This window comes from Oxyura jamaicensis, chromosome 8, assembly GCF_011077185.1.
Source record: "Oxyura jamaicensis isolate SHBP4307 breed ruddy duck chromosome 8, BPBGC_Ojam_1.0, whole genome shotgun sequence".
Taxonomy (NCBI): Eukaryota; Metazoa; Chordata; class Aves; order Anseriformes; family Anatidae; genus Oxyura; species Oxyura jamaicensis.
In genome coordinates, this window is record NC_048900.1 from 9,873,046 (window position 1) to 9,893,217 (window position 20,172).

General features: G+C 42.6%; 1 protein-coding gene and 1 long non-coding RNA gene across 3 annotated transcripts; one reads left to right on the top strand and one right to left on the bottom strand.

Moving 5' to 3' along the window:
• Window positions 1–185: 185 nt before the first annotated feature.
• Window positions 186–17,638, bottom strand: METTL11B (methyltransferase like 11B). Of its 2 annotated transcripts, XM_035333554.1 has the most exons (4): window positions 17,453–17,638; window positions 10,610–10,785; window positions 4,494–4,743; window positions 186–743 (listed from the first exon to the last, which is right to left on the bottom strand). In XM_035333554.1, the coding sequence occupies exons 1-4, from the start codon at window positions 17,604–17,606 to the stop codon at window positions 469–471; spliced, it is 855 nt and encodes a 284-aa protein (XP_035189445.1). In that variant the 5' UTR covers window positions 17,607–17,638; the 3' UTR covers window positions 186–468. The 2 variants fall into 2 exon arrangements, with proteins under 2 accessions (XP_035189445.1, XP_035189446.1); XM_035333555.1 differs by lacking the exon at window positions 10,610–10,785 and having other exon boundaries at window positions 17,453–17,625.
• Window positions 17,639–18,060: 422 nt separating this feature from the next.
• LOC118170928 lies at window positions 18,061–20,126 on the top strand. The gene is made up of 3 exons (XR_004752940.1): window positions 18,061–18,331; window positions 18,511–18,514; window positions 19,121–20,126. It is a non-coding gene; the product is annotated as an uncharacterized LOC118170928 (long non-coding RNA).
• The last annotated feature ends 46 nt before the right edge of the window (window positions 20,127–20,172 follow it).

Here is a 20,172-nt window from a genome sequence, read left to right on the forward strand (position 1 = left end):
GGTTAGGTTTTCCAGCAGTTATTGTTATGAATATCCTGCTTCAGTGATCTGACAGATCCTTCTTAACTTCCAAGAAAATTTAAGTGCCATAGTAAAAAACAGGCTTATTTGTTAACCCCTCATAGAGAGCGCTCTAAAATGCATTAGCCACTACGGAAACTTCAGACCTAATTATTTTCTATTAGTTGAGTTTTGTCATAGCATTGACTCTTTAATGAAAGAGAAATCTCACAAGGAGCTGTTAGAAAGGCTTTTAAAAACAGAGGGTATGATGAAACAGGCAGGATTTAGAAGCAGCCTATTCCCTGGAGAAGCTGGCTCAATTTTAATTCTCCTCTGATCCTGTCCTACAGTTACAGCAGTAGCAGTACATGGTTAGCAGGATTCCAGCAGATGCTTTTCTTCCCCTTTCTCCTCCCCAGTCCTGTGGTTCATTCATAGTCCAGTATCTGCTGTCACATTATGCAGTCAGGAATGGCCAGGGCCTTTCTGCATGGCCAGCATCCAGACAGGGACACACTGCTCAGGGAATCCCTCCTGCCTCTCCTCTCGTAGGATGGTGAGTCCGCTCATTTCAATGAGGCTGTGGAGGATGTTGAGGTCTCGGATCACACTACTATCCAGACAATCCAGGATACAGCCCTCCCTGGCTACATTGTCCTTGAGAATGATAACACCATTATCCTTCAAGCCGTTCTGGCACCGGATGAGAAACTTCAGGAGATCTTTATCTGTCAGATAGCCTACAGATGAAAAGATGGAAAACAGATCACTATTAACCATTCAAACAGACTCCCCCTGTGCACATCTGAATGGTGCCTAGATCTGTTTCTCCATATCCTAATTACTGATCTTTAGGAAAAGATCTAGATCTGCCAGGTTTCATTATGAAAACCTGGGCAAATCAATGAGATCAACAGTTACAAGCTCAAATCAATATTTATGACCCATATTAGTAGTCGCAACAGATGTGGACAGAAGTCAGTGGCAATAGTGGAGAAAATACTGGGTGCTGAAGGGTTCTTTAATCTGGTGGTTAAAGTCATAATAAGAATCAGTGGCAGGAAGCTGGAGCCAAACAAATTCAAATTGGAAATAAGTGACAACTGTTTTAACAGTGTAAGTAATTACCAATTGGAAACTACCAACAGAAGTGGTGGATTTACCACCTCTGAAGTCCTCAAATCAAGCGTGGTTGACTTTCTCAAGATATGTTTTAATTGAACACAAACTACTCGCTCAGCACAAGGGTAAAGCAATGAAATATAACAGCTTGTAATATAGAATAGGTCAAATTAGATAATCTAACAGTCCCTTCTGGCTTTTTGTGCTACAAATCTCTGTAACTTCATGTAATGTTATGTGCCTATCAAAGAAACTCTCAATTAAAGATCCAGTGAGGAATGCAAGACCTAACAAACTGCCAAATAAACTCTTCATAGTGCTCCATACTGTTGTGATTTCTGCATATACCATATGTGTTTAAAAACAGGAATTTTTTAATATGTAATTGAGATTGTGTTTTGCATCTCTGTTCTCAAAGATCACTTCTGCTGAGATCAGTAGAATGAGGCTCAGAGAAGAGCAAAATGAGAACCTCACATGTGAAACCTATATAAAATGAATTAACAAGGGCAGGTGGTCAGAAACTGAATGAAAAACTTGAAAAAGTTGATTGTATTTTCTAGTCAAAATATTTAGTTTTCTTCATGGTAGATCTAAACTTTTATAAATGGAAGTTGTCATTTCATAACCACGTTTTGATATAGAATGTCATTTTTTTAACTACTTCACTCTCCCCAAAAAAAGAGAAAGAAAAAAGACACAAAACCCAAAGCTGAATACCTTCAAAGCTGCAGGAAAGTGGTAATTTCAGTACAAAATGTAAACGTACATTTTTATTTCTTCATAAAGTAACAGCCAGGGGTCATATAGTTAGGTATATGTAAGACAAATCAAGATTGCATAGGCAAGATTCATTGAAGCATTTGGCCACCTAATTTGGAATTTAATGTTCTCTTAACCTAGCTTTTAGCCTAGTTTCCCTCCAAAATGAGATCTTCATTGCGTTGCTATCTGCCAGTCTGTCCTGCCCCGCTACCCCAAAAAGTGTGGAGCTTGTTGGTATATTTCAGCCAAATTCAAGATAGTGATTGAAGCTTGATTAATACTGAAGATCACTATATAGTTAATTGCAATTTATGGCTGAAGGGAGGAAGAGGAATCAGCCCTCCCATTTCTACAGAAGAAGAGGCATATGCTGCCTTTGTCAGCAGCCACCCAGCTGATCAGCACAGCCCCAACAAGTCTTCACTCATTCTGTCTCATGTTGACTGGGATTTGTTCAAGAGTTGAGACAGGAGCCAGGTTTACTGTAATGGTTGATCGATTATTCAAAAAGAATAGAAATGCAAAGGAAAATTAAATTGTTCTGAAGCAATTTGTTTGTATAGCAACAGAGGAAAGACCTGTTCTAAGAAGATCAGTCTCATTACTGTTTAAGACTACATGTAGAGGACAGATTAAGTGCTCCTGAATAAAACCATCTCCTGTGCTGATCTCTCTGCCTTTGTCCTTTGCCTAACAAGAAACTATTTCTGGGGTTTTGGTGAGGAGAAGTTGTTCAGGCTTCCTCTTGTGCTTTAGAATAATGAATCCTGACAGCTGAAATTGCACAAGGGACACTTAGGTCCAACGATGAGAAGAAAACCTTTCTGGAAGGACTGGTAGGCACTGCAGCAGGTTTTCCAGAAAAATTATAAACTTTTCAGCAATAAAGGTTTTAAGGAACATCTTGGGAAAAAATCTGCCAAAAATAGTATTTCTGACTGATTGGGACAGGAGAATAAAAAGTTGACTTTTTAAGTCACCTTCAATTCCCTTCTGTAGTTGCATGACTATTCCACTTGCTTATGGGCTTACAACACTTTTCATTCAAGGATCTCTGCACACTTTACAAACGTAATCAATTCCCATATCATTGCTCTAAGTAGGAAGGAAAAAAAAAAAAAGAATCTTTTCTGGGGGGGAGGTGAGGAGCATAGCCCACACTAATTGCCTCTTTGCTGCTATTAATGCTTCAGTGCATTCACTGGGGTGGCTGCAGGAGAAGTAGCAGGTACTTGTTATATGGGGTGGTGGTGCTGGATGACACAGCTAACTGAACCTCTTGGATAAGCATCAGTGCATGTAAAATATACAGTCATATGGTTTATAGCTTTTGATGATTTCACCATGGTGTTATTTATTTATTTATTTCAGGCTGTTTCTTGACATAAACGCCAGGTCTCAATAAACAATCATCAGATTCAGAAAACCCTCCGAGAACACCAGCAGGAAGGAGAGATTCCCACTGGCAGAGGCTAAGAAAGGACCAAAGGGGATATCCCTGAAGGGCCACTTAGCCTAACGAGTTCTGTGTGTGAGGGGTATCATGCCACTGTTTCCCACAAGATCTTTGCTGGAAACCATCCCACAGGATGCCAAAACATGATGCAGAAGTGGTGAAACCTTGGTGGAAAATGCCTTTCTGCAAAGAACCAAAAGAAACCATCCTTAAATGAAGGCACCATCAATCCTGTAAGCAAACAGACCCAACAAGCTGGCCTACGTTCAAATGCTTGGGCTGCCCCATCCTCAAAGAGGTGAGACCTCTCAAAAAGGCTCTTGTTAAACTGCATGGCGGAAGGTGAGAAATCATTAAGGGTATCTCTCTGGCAGTCTGCAGTACCCAATGGCCCATGAAAAACATATGGGCAAAAGGGTGTCCAAAATCTGCCAAGACTCAAGACACTGACAATGAGGTCTTGCATGCTGTATATCCTCACAGCCAAGCTTGATACTCACACATTGGTACTGCCACAGTGCTACAGTCTTTCTCCCACCACATGCCAGATGTGGACGTGTTGACAGACCACTTCTCACATATTGATCTGTATCTGTCTGCAGCAGTAGTAGCTAAGAAGGAGGATTCCTGCTCAATATACAAGGCCTATTTGTGAGGCCTACTCCACAGCTGCACCTTAGCATGCAAGCTGCTCCCAAGTACGTGTACCTTCCTCCAGTACTTGACATGAAAAAAGCAACTTGATCTGTACCCACTGTGCATGTGGCTAGGGAGAACTCTCAGAAGTCTCTTGTGAGATTTTAAAGGAAGCAGGACTGTTCCTGGGATGGCAGGGTACTGTGGCAAGTTTTAGGAGATAGAGACTGCGAGGACTGCCTGACTCCACACGAAGGCTTCAGGAGTGCAGCAGTTTCAGATTTATTTATTTACTTTCCTATTTGCTTGTCTTGGCTGCTATGGGGCCAGGTACTGGAACTGAATGAGTGCATATCTAGCCCTGTGCCTCCAGTACTGGTCAGTGCTGGCCTGGCATTATTGAAGACTTGAGAACCCCCTTTTACAGCTGCACCATTCTTTTAACATTAATTTTAGCACAGGCTGTGTAGTTCTCTGAGATGCTGAGCTGGATGAATCATGCTGAACTAACCTGAAACCCACTGAATCCAGATGACATCATATCTTTGTGGGGCTGGAGTGAATTCCTGGAGGCTTTTGCAATAATACATCTCTACTCTGTCCTCCTTGCCCTGCAGGTAGTTCGGGACCTCAGCCAGGAAATTCTCCATCATATCCACCAGTTCCACGCTCTTGAAAACTGGTAACAGGACATGCTTGCTGATCCGACCTATCCCAGAGCCGCAGTCCAGGGCGCGGTTGGTGCCAGCTTTCCCCACCCCCTGTGGAACACAAGAAAATCATTTGAAATCTGAAAACTGAAAGATCATAGCAACCGTGTTATCAGCTATGGCCTTTTGTCCTAGTGTCTTGTCTTCTTATTTGTTCGGGACTTTTGCAAAATTGATAAAAACCTGCATTAGTATCAATACACCTCTGGGTGGCTATGGGGCTGCTAAATTTCCAGATAATGTCTTGATGCATTTTTCCCCCATAAGCATTTCCCCAGCTGAGAGCAAATCCTAGTGACATGCAGAACCTCACACTGAGTGTCCCAGCCAGTAAAAGGAGGGAGTGAAGACAGACGTCCGCTTGTGCTCCAGCTGGATTCCCTCCGTGCCCCACTCCTATGAGCCAACACTGTCTGCACGAGGTTCTCCTCCCCAGCATCCAACATCCCAGATCTCCAGCAGCCACTGCTCATTTGGAGCTGCAAAACATGAAGGCTGCATTTGATGGGACTTATTCATTGCAGCTCTGCATTTAGTGCTGTACAGTAAGTTTTTGCTTGGTCTATGAAGACACAAAATCTTTCACAAGTTCCTAGCTTTCTCAGAAGATCCACTGGTCTGTGTAAAGTTTTTGCGACTTCATCTGTCATGTATTCGTTTGTCACAGCCAGCTACATGACTAGGTAAATCTCATTATATTCTGAGCCCAGTAAAGACCTAATGAAAAAAACAAGAATATACCAAATACTGCATGCAAGAAGTAACTTCTGGAGCACAGAATGCCTAAGGTGTCCATGAACATCTCTGCAGATGCAGAGTGTCCTTGAGATCAAAGTGTGTTTTTCGAAATAAGTTGTATCTGAGCAAAGATCATGGAGTTTTAGGTAACTTATCACAACACAGAAGTTTGGACTGGAGCATATACAGAATTTCCTTTTTTTTTTTTTTTTTTTTTTTTTTTTAAAAAAAAAAAAAATATGTTTGTTTCTTATCTTTTAGTTTATTTTTTTTTTTTTTTTTTTTTTTTTTTCTTCTTAATATCATCTCTGGATAGAGATCAGACAAGAAAAATTGTTGCACAGAGGATATGTCTTTGAGAAAATAATGGGCCACTGTAAAAGGACCTTTATAATGAAAGCTGTATTTTACCCCTGAAGCTTCCATTCTAGCTATAAAAAGGCTCTTAAGAGCCTGCTGCTGTTCTGTAAAACAGAAATTTTAAGTCTGTACAGGCACCGACTGTGGGACTGGAGCTCCCCTGGCCGAAGTTATCTGTTAAACAAATATATTAAAAGCAAATGTAAACACCTTTTCCCCTGTCTCTGGAACTGAGCATTGAAGCAAAAGCTATGGGCCAAAGTCCCTGCTGCACCTTTGCTGTCCTTAAAGGAAATAAGCCCAGGAAGAGTCTAGCTCTTCCTGCTTATTTGGAGACCCCCTCTGTAATGACCATGCATAAATCATGTAACTCACTGTTTTCCTGGCCTTGCTTCAGTGGGTAATTCAGTAGATTATTAAGGTCAAAGGACAGTACCGTCAATGACATGACTATGAATAGCCCAGCTCAGCATCTGGTTACACAGAGTAACTGTAGAAAGAGCACAAGGACCTCAATCTCACTGGTCTCTGGGGCTGCTGGTCCCAATTTGTATACCTAGGAAGATTAGGAAGATTAATGTCCCAATGTGTGCAGGAGTCCACAAGCCTTCACCCTAACGGACTCTGGAGAATACCTGTTTGTAGTTAGCCAGAAAATGTGAGCTATTCTTCATTCCCAGCCTGGGCTTAGGAGCATGTGGCTTTTACTGAGGACCAGACTGAGCTGTAACAAGGAGTTCATGAAAGGAGAAGGAACTGTGCATTAGATCTGTACAAGGTGGATTTCTGTACTGTTTGCTGCCAGATACATACAGGCCTATGCTGATGTGATTATAGTCAAATGCTTGAAGAGAGCTGGTACGAAAATATGGATCATTTACCAAAAAGCTAACAGAATTAGATAAAAAGCTGTTCAACTTCTTTGACTTTGTATTTCAGAGAACCTATAGTCACAGTACCTTACTAAACGCAGGGAATTCATTTCCCATGATGTGTCACAGCAAGGACCTCTGATGTCACATCTCCATTTGCCATCAAGAAAAGGGAAAGGAAACACTCATGGGAGATGAAGCTTGACCTCACGCTTCACTGACAGGGAGCAAGAGCACCAAGCAGTCAGAAGAGAAGCCCTGCAAAGCACCGCAGCTCCATTTATAATGAAAACGTTGACATAATTCCATGTTAAGCTAATATATTTTCAGTTTGGGAGTGCTCAGACCTTTGACAGGGTATTAACATTTTCTTTGGAAGGCAAGCATTTTCCCAAAAGCTTAATTGAGTTGAAAATTGGACTTCTTATTTAAAGTAATAGTGTAAGTGAAAATTTTAAGCCAGAGCAGGCTTCAGAATTTAAGATTTACTGCTTCTCTTTTAACTTGCTTCCCGTTACTCAGAATCACTGTCACTGAGGTCATGTACACACCCAGAAGTTCTGCTGTAAAGCTGAACAGGGCACTCACAAAGCTCCTTAGAAATAAAGAGTTGTGGCACATGCTCATGACGCTACTACTTCAGGTGTTGAAAGGGCAGGAAGGCAGTCTAGATATGTAGGGGAAACAAAAGAAATCAGAGTTCAAGAAATAGTTAAAAAACACAGTGGTTTTCTTTCTAAGTAAATAAAAAACCTTTTTCAATCAAATATCTTCCATCTCCCTGATCAAACAGAAGAAAAATCACTTTCCAGAAGCTTTTCATTCAGAAAGTCCCTCATCAGGAAGCTGAACTTAGGGCAAGACAGGGCAGCAAGGAACGAAGGGTTTGGGGCAGAAGGGGAGCCATAAGAACGATATAATCCCCATCTGTACTGCTTCACACACCTAAGCTCTCAATTTTTTCTTAATTAATGGTTTATTTGTTTTCTGTGTTTCCTTTTTTAACAGATTACCTCTGGATTAGGGTCTGGAAAAAACAGTGTCTGCATGCACATCAAGGCTTGAACTGGTGTGAATACATTGCCATAAATACGCGTTGGTACAGCTCTGCTGATAACCTTTCAAGTATGACTGTACCTAAGACAACCTATAGCTTGTCTGTGTAGCACTGTTGGCTCAAGTTCTCACTCAGATGTTGCTCTTGGTTTGAGTTCTGCCCACACACACATAAAACCTCTTAACTTGAGCACAGTGGCACTTTTAACTCAGTTTGACTCGCCTGGGCTGGAGACAGGTTAAAATATAAGCAAAGTCCTTAGTTTTCTATTGCCTTGTTGTAATTCCTTCCATGTGCCCAGGCAAGATAAATTCTCCCATGGTAAAGAAATCTGTAGCTCAATTTACAGTGGTGCTAAGAATCATGCTAAGAAATGCCATACATGAAGGTATGCAACATCAGTCATGGAAGGGAAATGTCACTGTGTGGCATTTCCACACCAGCCAAACTAACTCAAGAAGGGTAATTTGAGTGGAACTGGGCAACTGTTTTTTAAGGAGCACTAGTTTTGCCAGAAAATAAAGTTTTGGAAGAATAAAACTCTCTGTGAAATTGATACCTCAAATCTAGAGAATAGTTCTAGCCAAAAAAACATGGGAAAGAATGTTGAAAATGTCAAGATACTTCTTTTTGACGACTTTCAAGGAAAAAAAATAACTTGTCAACTTTTCATTTCTAAACAGCATTTTTCATTTTGGAACTGACTTATATCTTGAAACAAAGGGAAAAGTTTTTTTCAGAGGGTAAAACAAACAAAAAATAAATGAAATACATTCAATTGATCTGAAACTAATTTTCCTATTTTCTCATTTTGTTAAACTTCTCTGTAAAAAAAGAAAGTGTATTTATATTAGGGTGAAGCTTTTTTTTTTTTTTTCTCCTTTGATTGCCTTATTGGAAAAAAAAAATTCATGGAGCCATAAACTTGGGAAGACATAGCTCAAATAAGCTGTAGAGTAAGGTCACTACTACAGAAGGCCAGTAAGTATCTGTTTCTGCTTGAGTAGCATTCAAATTGCAGTAGTAAGAAAGGAAAATAAACCATAAGTAAATAACCAATTGACTGTATCTCAGTAAAGGACAGGCTTTAACAAACTAAATCAGAACTAGCAAAACTTGCAGATTCCTTTCTCTTCCCCCCCTTTTTTTTTCTTGTTTGATCTCGGCCATTCAGAGTATCCTTTCTATCCCTGGCTAATAATAGGAGCAGGAACTCTGCTCTGGAGTATTTTGTGTCTGTCATCACACCTGATGCATTGGGTATGAGCTCTCTTTGGCCTGTGAAACTCTGCTAAGACTGTACTTCTTTCCTTTTGGGGTCCCAGAGATGAGAAAGTTTAACAATGTAGTGCAGGCTTGCTGTTCAGGAAACTGAATCTATATGATGTCTAGAAAGCGTGAAATCTTTCCCTGAACACAGGCTTATGCATCAATTGAATTCCACAAATGTCCTGGAAACAAGTCTTAAGTAAAATGTAAGCCTTTGGCTGGCTCTAAGCTCACAAGTTGCTTTTTTTTTTTTTTTTTTTTTTCCCTGAAAATGCCATATTACTATCAGGTTCATCTGCCTTTCTGAATTTAATTTACTTTACATTTTCTTATTGTGTAAAAAGTCTAATAGAGCGAGGCCTTCAAACGTTGTTAAACCATTAATACAAAACACTGTCATTAGAAATAGCGTATTTTTTCACTTAGGTAATCACAGTTTGCAATTACCTAAAAACAAACTGCCCCCAAAGCCTCTGTCAGGTACAGTAAACTTTTTCATCAGCTGCCCTTCACTGCTATATAGGATGTTTATCTGTTGTTAAGCCACACTCATTTTCCATCCCAACTCATTTAAACTGTGTCCTTTTGAAACACAACATCTAATTAACTTGTTGAGTTTTTTTTTTCCACAATAGATCATTAAGGCTAAAAAAAAAGGTTATCTGGCTATGCCAAGTTTGTACATTTGAGTAGAAAATGAAAGATCTGTGGTAGTGTTATATAGAACTAGTAATTTTGTGAGCAGGACAATTTAGGAAATTTGGTTCCCTGTAGGTTTGTGAGTTCTTTACATCTAATACTGTTGTTGAGCTAATATAGCAGGCTTTTTATGCCCGGAAAGGGGAAGAGGCAGTCAGAAAACCATTGGACTGTTCTTAAAAAAAATGTACAGATTCCTAAAGATACATTTAGGCATCAGTGGGATTTTCTGAAACCCAAGTGTCAGTGGTACTGCTATTGTATGTGCTTTTAAAATCCTACTTGGCATCTTTTTGCATCTCAGGTCAAACCAGACCTTTAAGAACTTTACAGACCTTTAGGGATCTGCCTACAAAGTCCACAGTGATACTACAATGGTCAAGAATAATATCTTTTTCCTAATGGGTAGCTTATTCTATATACTGCTAATGCTGGGAGGGAAAGGAGGGTTGGTTTTTCTTGCAGCATTCTCAGAAAAAAAAAATATCTATAAATAGGCAAAACAGAAACTTGGCATTTAGTCTCTTTAGTCTCTTTAGCTACTTTCCCAAACAGACTGCAGGAATTTGCGCAGATGATCATGAAAAGTCCGAGTCCTACACTGAGAATTTATCTCCCACCCAAGCTCTAGGAAGTCCTTGCACAATCCTCTTTGCAGCTTCAAAGTGTGAGAAAAGGATGCAAAACAGGTAAATAATGACATACAGCCAGGCAAAATGTGTATTCATGATGATGCGGGATCTGGCAGGATGCATGTAAATCATATGTTCCTAGCCCCCATCACAGTCAGTTACGATGTGTGCTTCATGCATATCAAATATGACATATGGTGTCATTTACAATAGCGGTGACTGGGCACACTGCATGTCATTTATGACACACCACCACTGTCTCTTGCAGAAGATGGGATTAAATGACTCACCCCAACAAACTTCCTGAGAAATTCCCTGGAGGATTCAACGTCTATATTGGAGAGCTCAATGTAGTCTCCCATCATGCCCTCTTCTGTGGCTGGTACCTCCTGGTAGAAGTGTTTGGCCCTGGCGTAGAACTGCATCTCCCCATTGATAACTTGACTTGTTAAAGCGTAAAGTTTCACTGTAGGCAGATAAATCATTGTTTTATTGTTAATGACAGATATTTCCGGGTTAGTTTTATTGTTCTGGAGACATGGTGGTGAAGAGCTATGAATCTAAGTTGAGCCTCCATATCAGCAAACCTGTTTCAAAAGCAAAGGTAGAGGGAAGGGTGTTGGATTTAATCCTGCAAGGCTTTGAAAGGACACAGCACCTCCTGGGCATATTCAGTGCCTCCCAGGCTCAGACCTCGTTTGTCATTACACAGTACAATTTCCCATCAGTGAAAAATAATTTCAGTTTGAAGATGAACTTTCATGTCAAAGAGAGAAATGGGGTTGGTTTTCTCCCAGAATCGCTGTGGGCAGAGTTTATTGCTCTACAGAATCCACACCTCCGCTGTCACAAACCTAACCTCTCCTTACGGCCTGCACATTTCCATACACGCTTTCCAGCCATTGACAGCTGCGTGAAGAGAGTATCACAAGAGTGCAGATGAATGAGGCACTTGCTCTCGCTTATTTTTAGTGATACTGTACAGTCTGGGGCACCGCAAGTAAGCTGAACCCAAGAGCAGATGGCACTCTCAGGCCTAGAAGACTATACAGGGGGGAAGATAATTTAGAAGAGAGAGTCCTAAATTTTTTTCCGTCATAGATCAAGGAGCAAAATAATAAAACTCCTGTGTGCAGAGGCTTGGATATTTCTTTTCATTGCATGGCTATTTGCTGGTAATAAGCAGCAATCATATATTTGAGGCTGTTTTATTAGAACCTGTGAGTTCTGTTGGGTAAAGGCTTATTTTCCCCCATTCTCTGAAGAACTGAGAGCTATGTGCTGCATCTGTTTCTGTTCTGTACTTGTTGCATATTGGCATATCAAACGTAGTTATGTTTCATAGCTCAAAAGTTGGGACGCAGGCAGGCCAGAAACAGTTTGCTTGGAAACCAGCAACTCTTGCTGTCCCGCCACATACAGGTGCACGGGCATTTTCCTGCATGTACGACAAGGAGCTGTTCCCAGCCAGGCCTTCCAACAAAACCACGACTACAAGCCTGGGGGTGAAAGCCAAGCAATAAGGAGGGATGGAGTCACGCTGGGAATGTCTTCCTCAGCACCACTTTGCAGTGTCAGCCCAGCCCTGCTGCAGATTCCAGCGTGCTCGAGGAACTGGAAGCGAGCAAGCAGCAAACACCTTTCAGTTAAGGGCAGTGGGAAGGGAGACCTCCCTGCAGGCTGGGCAAAGAGGACAAGGGAGCAGGACTTAGTTGCTGCTCAACGTTTGCCTTCTGTGGGCTGCATCTTTAAAACTGCTGCTGTTAATGCTGGCAAGGCTCTGAACAAGCCGTGCCTTGCTTACCCCGCTGGGAGCAGGAACTATGCCCTCTGCTCACAGGATGAGAGCTAGGCCAGAGACCCCGAACATAAGCCTGGAATGTATTTATTGAGGGCAAGCAAGCCCAGCAGGGAATGATAAGTGTGTGCCTGCCCATCCTCAGCAGGAGAATGACATTTTGGAGGCAAATGAGGGGGGACAAAGGAAGTAGGATGGAGAATAATTACCACCAAGGACCACTCAGAACAGAATAGTGCTATTGGGTTACACACCAGCAGCATGCCCGGCATATCCTTCATCCAACAAAAGCAGCATTACCAGCCCCTCTTGTCATCACCTGCTTAAGTCAACTGCCGAACGGATACTATTAAAGCTTTAATCCATTACACATTTATGTTATGCCTGAGAAATTTATACCACAAGAAGCACTGAGCCCAGCAAGGGTCAAACCTGGGAGTTTTACACACTCCACTGATTATATTCACATTCTCAGAAGAAACTATTTAGCTGCAGAAATTAATATGAAAGGGGCAGCAGCCAATCCCCAGCACAACTTGGCCAGGGTGGCTCCCAGAGCCTGGGAAATAAAGGCTCCATTGGTGGTAGGGATTCTTCCAGTAAATGATCTCCATCCTCCCCCGGGAGTGGCACCAGCTTGTTTTCTCTGGGTCTTTTTTTCTCCATTTCAGATGCCAGCCTGTCTGGTGAACAGAGCTGAATCCCTGGATGCTGCTTTACAAGATCTTCCCTATGAGAGTCCAGTGATGATTTCTAGGGTTTGTTTAATGGAACTATCAAGGGACTGTGATTTATCCCGTTCTGCTAGACTGAAGGGAAATGCATTTACAGGCTGTCTACACACTAGGACAGGGCGTTGCAGGCAGCTGGCAGCACAAATGACAAATATTCAGGGTCCTTCTACTCAATACGTGAGCCTGACCCGAGGCAACACATGGAGACGATATGCTGCTCAGGATATCAGATCTGTAGTGTGTGCTCTCAGATTTCTCACTCAGAACCAGTGTCAGACCCGCAGAATGCCTGCCGGGACTCGCATGCATGCACCAGCTGACTTCGGCTCCTCCCTGGCCAGCTGGGGCCCCAGAGCCCTGCCTTATGTGCTGGCATCTGAAACCACCTCTAGTCTGAACATCCACAGGGTTTTTTCTCTACCCAGCGAACTTTGCAAAGATCTTTTTGTGCAAGTGTCCCCTCTGAGGGCATGCAAGGACACCGGCTAAAAGGGTGGCACTGTACCCAAAGCCTCCTCCTGCAGAGCCACAGAATCTCGCTCCTGGAGCGTGCGACCTACACAGATGATTTCCACCTCTCGCTCCCTCAGTGTTTCTCCTCCCTCTCATGAATTTGCATCGCTGCCAACTCTCCCAACCCACAACCCAATTTTCCAGACACAACCAATCAACCTCACCTCTGATCTGCCTCACAGCTGTGCCTGGCATGCAGGCTCGAGCAGCAGGACCAGAGGGAGCAGGAGGTTTGCCAGCTTGCAGGAATCTACCGCAAAAGAGAAGTGCGAGGAGACACATGTCCTTGGTGGCAGTTAGTGTTGCAGCTCTGCTCCAGCACGCCTCCCCCTCATCACAGGACCTGTCTAGCCAGAGGCATCTTCCCATTCCGCGACCCACGTGGGACTATCTCCTGCATCAGGAAATGAAATACTTGTGAGGTCTGTTACTGACACACAGCCTGATTTCAATGTACTCTGCAAACTAGGGCACGGGCAGGACAGGATGATGGAGCCTGTAAGTCTCACACAGACTGGGGGGGGGGGAGGCAGCTTTCACAAGGTTTGCAGTGTTAACTTAGGTGCCTTGTAATGTTTCGTGTCAGGAATGTGTTTCTAGTAAAGTGAGAAGAAACTTTTTATCGTGGCGCACAGCCTCTCAGCTGAACCTGCTGGCAAGACCCTCGAGCAGCGAAGGCTAAAATGAACCCACTGGCAAAGGAGGCTGAGAGCAGAAACTGGCTCCTAAAGGTCACCCGCAGTCATGAGGTGTTAGCAATTTTCAGTTGCTGCAGACGTGGTCTGGATGCTGAGTGGTGACCTAGATCTGAATGCCAGCCCCAGAACTGGACAGAGAACATCTACCTAAGCCTTTTTTCCCTGTGAAGTCCAAAAATGCTATCTCCATTTTTTTTTCTGGATCAGCTCAAAATTTTGTTTCCCTTTTCTGCTTTAAAGCTCTAGAGAAATGGGACCCCATAATACAGAGGACTGGGCACAATCCCAACCTGCAGTACAGGTTCTTGGTTGCAGGATTTGCTCAGCTAAATTTCCCTGGCAGAAGTAAATGTTGCAAATAATTTTTTTGAAGTTTTTATCTGTGAACATTATTTTGTGGCTCCAACTGCTTTCTGTGAGATATTGAACTAATTCCAGTTTGGCTGGGTATTCCCTTTTAAATGCAACATCTGCTTTGTGCATTAGCTGAAAAACAGTTATCTGGGTGCAGAGTAGAATTCACCTCTCTGCTATGGTCCGAGAACCATTTAAGCTCTGTTTTATTGAGGATGAACATCAGCCCACCCCCTAAGCAGATTTTACTTAGACACGTGCCTCACATACTGAAATATTTGGCTCTGTGGACTGATCATCTGAGTTTTCCACTGCAGATCTCACCCCACTGGCACCAAGTCCCACAGCCCATGTAAACACATGCACGATTTCCAAAATCTGAGCAGCTTCATTAAGTCCACTGGGCTTGGGGGCATTCACACACATTTATGTACACTGTTGGATCAGGGCCTAAAGTTACTCATGTCTTTTATTTATAAATGTTACCCCAGCCTGTAAAAATGACATGTTTCTCTTAACAGGCTGTGATACCAGATATGCTCAGCTCATAGGTAAACATGCCTAAGTGCTCCCCCACTGAACCTAGGAAGAGGGGGGTGGGAGAGAGTGGAGTTTGTATGGCTTGAAGTAAATTTTGTACCTTGGTGACTCTTGGTTGCAAGGAAAGTTCCAATGTGAGGCCTGATTTCAGTGTAATTATTCATGCATAGGGTTAAGCACACGCATAAGTACCCTGCTAGGTCAGAGTCCTGGTGTTGTATTCATGGTTTAATTCAGTTTACACAGAGATACCTGGATCTAGCCGTGACGTTCAGTTCATTTCTGGTCAGTTCCTCCCTGAACTGAACTGGAAAATGACATTCTGCAGAGATGTTCGGACCTGCCACATTCTTTCCTCTCCATCACAGAAAGCACAGGATCACAGGATAGTCTGGATTGGAAGGCACCTCAAGAGGTTGCTAGTCCAAACTTCTGCTCAAAGCAGGGACAGAAATGAGGTTGGACGTGGTTCCTCTGAACTTTATTCATCTCAGTCTTGAACGCCTGCAGTGATACAGAATTGTATAACCTCCCTGGGCAACCTTTTCCAAGGCCTGACTGTCCACACACAAAGATTTTCCCTTATAGCCAGTCTGAACTTCTCTAGTTTCAATTTATGCCCACTGTCTCTTGTCCTCCACCTCACACCACTGGGAAGAGCTTGGCTATTCAAGTCACTGATAAAGATGTTAAACAGGACAGTTCCGCACTGACCTCAAGGTTTAATATGATGCATTAACTATGACTTTCTGAGCCAACCACCCGACCATTTTTTACCCATCTGATTGTCCACCCTATCGGACCATGACATGCATACTGTGGACTCACAGTACATTTTCCATGGGGTCCAACTGATTTGGGTATGCTCGCAATAAAGTGGAAAACTTTAGAGAAGTTGTAATAATGACTCAGAGCATGAAAAACCTGGCAGAGGGACTCTTCAGTCTGACAGGTACACATTTTGCAAAGTTTGTTGGCTAGGAATGGAAATTCAAATAAAATTCAGACCAAAAATGAAATATAGTTTTAAGAGAGTGAAGTAATTAGGCCTGGTAACAGCTTAATTATGTACTGATGAATTCTCAGTCATTTGCAGCTCTTAAACCAAGTTATTTTTGTCTTCATAAATATATACTGTGAGCCAGTCATAAGGTATAAGCACGATCCAGGAACTTTTATATGAAATTCAAAGCTAGATGTTCATAACAGTACCTTCTAGTCATAAAATGATCTACCAGTACTTACATTAGCAGTTACATTGTAGGAAATCCTGCTCAGTTTCTAATATGTTGTGTTTATTTTCAAAACAAATGAAAGAATAACATTGTCATAGACTTCTTGAGATTACATCGGCCTATAATTAACTTGCCTTCCTTTCCATCTTTCCTTCCTTTCCATCGTTCATAGCTACCTACCACTAGGGACAGGAATATTTACCTTCCTCGTTTCATTTTAGATAGCTGAAGATACTGCTGTATGTGAAAAACCACATCAAAATACTATGAAAACATGGAAATACTTCTCCTCTTTACGGACTAGTGAATTCTAGCATCTTGAGCGGAATTCTTACTGGGGTCTGTACAATCCTACAGACTTGGGTAATCTGCTTGCCTACATGGATCTTTCAGTCAGGAAGGAGCCCTCAAGAATTCACTCTGAAGCACCGGTTAGTAGGTTGGACAGACAAAGCCCTTCCGTCTTAAATTACTACAGTTGTAACATTGAGAGGAAGCTGAATAATTATGCTTTAAAAATGATATGGTACATCATAAAGCTTCAAGTCAAATCTACTTTTTAGGTATAGTGTCCTGGGAAAATTCTGGTTCTTATTCAGGGTCAAAGTTTCACAAGAAATGCACATTCTTTTCCTGCATGTAAAACAAAAACAAAAACAAAAACAAAATCTTGGCATCCTGTACTTTTCACTGAATTTAGGCTATAAACAAATGATTTTGAAGCATATTCTTCCCAGATAACTGTGGGCTAGACAGCCTGCTGCAGAGATCTGGATTACAGCCTCTTGATAAAAAAACTTAAAAAGCATTACCTTGCAAGCACTTGTCCAAAGCAATCCGTATGACAAAGCTAAGGACACAGCAAGAAACAACGCAACAGGTATCGGGCAACAGAAAGTACGGCCTGTCAGCTCAGCTACTCTGGGATTTGTCCTTCCAAGTTCCGAATAGGTCAATTCATGTTTTAAATGGTGAGAAGAAAGGGTGCCATCACCCAGAAACTAAACTTTCCTTCACTCTTGTGTTGTTTTTTTTCCTTGCCCTTCTTTATGAATCTGTGGAGCATTCAGGTTAAACAACAGGGTACTGAATTAAAGGGAGAGAGAGTAACAAATAGTGTAGCTAGCACTACAGGCTCCCTAGCAGGGCTTCTCAAAACTACTATTTTTGTCATTAGCGTGTCTGCACCCTGCCACCTAATACGACACGTCCTTCTGGACCTGGTCACACATGCACACATGCTTCTGCCCACGTTACTCACCCAGGGGAAGCTTTTCCAGCAGATAAAGGTAACTCTGAAAGAAGTCATTTTGGATTGCCTTATGCAAGTCAAAGGACATGCTGTGGCGACAGAGTTCTTCGTCTGTTTTGTGCCAGCGCGACTTAAAAGCCAAATGTGCTCCTTTATATGCCATGATGAAGACGTTTTTCGCAAGGGTAGACGGTTGTTGTGCCTGGTGCTTCCTGGAGGACCTGTCCTTCCAAAGAGACAGAGGCAGCGTCATTTAAACTGTGCTGTCATTCTATATTGGGGTGTGTGTCTAGAGCAGCGCAGGGGGCGGAGGCGGGCGAGAGGGGAGTGAGAAACGCTGGCTGTTGGCACTTCCTCAGAGTAATCTCTGGAGTGTCGCCCTCTGAAACAAGCAGGTGCTGGAAAGCGATAAAAACCTCAACCAGGAAATTGCTTAGCCAGGGTAAAAGTATATCTACTCCAAAAAAGAGTGGCTTTAATTCAATTACGTTTTTCTTTTCCTAATCTATTCAGCCTTCACTTCAAAGAAACTCAGATACTATCCAGGGTCTCCCATATCCCTCTTTAATCTCACAGGGCAATTTTGTTCCTCTGTCTGTCCCTCAGTATTTGTTTTTCAGTCCGGGAGTGGGCAAGAGGAAGGCCAGAAGACCAGAACATGGATATACCTCTATACAAATCATGTGCCCTAGTAAATTGTGATAATTGCAAGCAATGAGAAAACAATAGGTTCAACTTCATGTTTTTCTGCTGTGTATGGCAGGACAAGCCATTCTCTACGCACTGTAGAGTCTGCCCAGGGTTATTTAAGCTGTTTAAATGGTACAGACTATCTCATCTGCAGAGGCTGGCTGCAAGAAATTGCTGTCTGGGAGCAGCCAGGAAAGGGTAAGAGCTTTTGTTTTAGCTAACAAAATGCATGGAAGAACAAAAGGAGATAAACTGTCCATTAATAAACTTGGACAAATACATTAGCTGGAAAAGAGGGGGAGGTTTGGGCTATTACAACAGCAAAATTCTGGAAGAGAGGGAGTAGGGTCAAAAGCTGAAATGCTTTTAGAATGGAGAATGGTAAGCTGCTGAAGGGAGCTGTGTGCTGTAAGTACATCACATCCCAGAGCAGGATCAGGCCCTCAGCAAGGGACAAGGACAGAAATTTACTGCTTCAAAATCTTTTTTGTCACTCAGCAGCTCAGGCACTTGGTATGGTACAGATTCACATCCACTGAGCTGCAAAGGTACCTGGCGAGGTACTTTTGGGGGCTATGTGTCGATGGCACTGACCTCCAAACATTGTACCTGGGAGTCTGACCTGTCTGGTCAGTGCTGTGAACCAACTCAGTTGCCAGAAATGTGCATGAAGGGAGGCAGAAACATGCAGCTGAGGATGGGGTGGGGAGAGTGGAATCACGGCAGGGGTTAGAACAGCTCTGGTGCCACTGCACCAAAGCCTGAGACCTCTGTTGACCAGAGAGCTACATTCTTCACCCCTCCTTAGAAACTTCAGCCATCCCTTGAAATAACTCAAGATTCAATATTTCTTCTGTGCTACAATCTAGCAGAGAAGCATAAGGCTCTCTCCAACTGTTTTTGATATTCTGGGCCCAGACACAATCCTGGTTTATCTCCTGGTTTTCTCACAAATCTGGCCCTTTCTCTTTGCTTATCTATTTCCAGCCACTTGCCAGTTAGTGCGCCAGAACGGATGTCTCAAGACAGCATGTGAATGCTTCGGAAAGAAGTTGCACAAGCTCACTTTGTCACCAACAAAAGACGCCCCTAGGAACTCACAGCCCACCTGCTCCGCATTTGACATCGTGCTTCACATTTGTCAAGGCTCTGGTTTTGGCAATATCCATTGTGTAGCACAGTGACCTCTCTGCTTAGAGACAGAAAAGACTCCAAGCGTGAAACCTAAGCCGTGGTGTCTCCTAGTGGAGTCGAGTGCTAGGACAGCACGGCTGAGCGTGCTGGGACCAGAGCCTCAGGGCTCCTCATAGCTTTGACACTCACGGGTCACTGAATGACGTTCACTGGATTGCTTCTTTAGACCAAGAGGTTTTAACTGTTTTTGTTCCACTCAAAAAGAGTGAAGATCCGTGGAAGGCTGTATAAACACTCATTATATTCATTCTATTTGCATGTAATCAAGGCTAAATCCCTGTTCAAAATAGCTTTATAATCTAAGAGCTACTAAGGGAGGAGGAACACTGAGTCCTCAGATGCTAGGGCAGCTGAGTAGGTGAATCACAACAGCACCAGGCCTTTTAAAGCACTTTCAAAGCACTTCCTATTGTTGTCAAAGGTTAGACAGAAACAGATTTATGCCCAGAAGTGCCTGAAAAGGCCACAGAAATTTATTTATTTTATTTTATTTTTTCCCAAAAAGTGGATGCTGTATTTTCTGCCTGTTTGTCAGCAGCAGCATCTCAATGTCTCCTGCTAAGAACTACTCACAACCATGCTTGCTTCACACTGCGTCCCAGCTCCTCGTTTTCAGCAGGATTGGTACTGATCTACCTAGAAGCTGCAAACAGTTCATGCATTAATGTATAGCCTATATCTCCATTAACAAGAACAGTAGGGACTGAGTATGGGTACAGTGGCACCCGTACTACTTACAGTGTCACTGCTGAAATGTGAGTCAGCCCACTTCTCAACTTTAGCTTCTTTTTCCAAATGGTCTTTTGACTCTTTCTGAAGTTTTCCGAGACAGACAAGCCTACCTT

Coding starts and splice junctions, on each gene's coding strand:
- METTL11B (XM_035333554.1), bottom strand. CDS start 17,606: ATGGCATATAAAGGAGCACATTTGGCTTTTAAGTCGCGCTGGCACAAA. Junction 4,744..10,609: donor TTCTCAGGAAGTTTGTTGGG/GTGAGTCATTTA, acceptor TGTGTTCCACAG/GGGGTGGGGAAAGCTGGCAC. Junction 744..4,493: donor CTGGATTCAGTGGGTTTCAG/GTTAGTTCAGCA, acceptor TTTCATCTGTAG/GCTATCTGACAGATAAAGAT.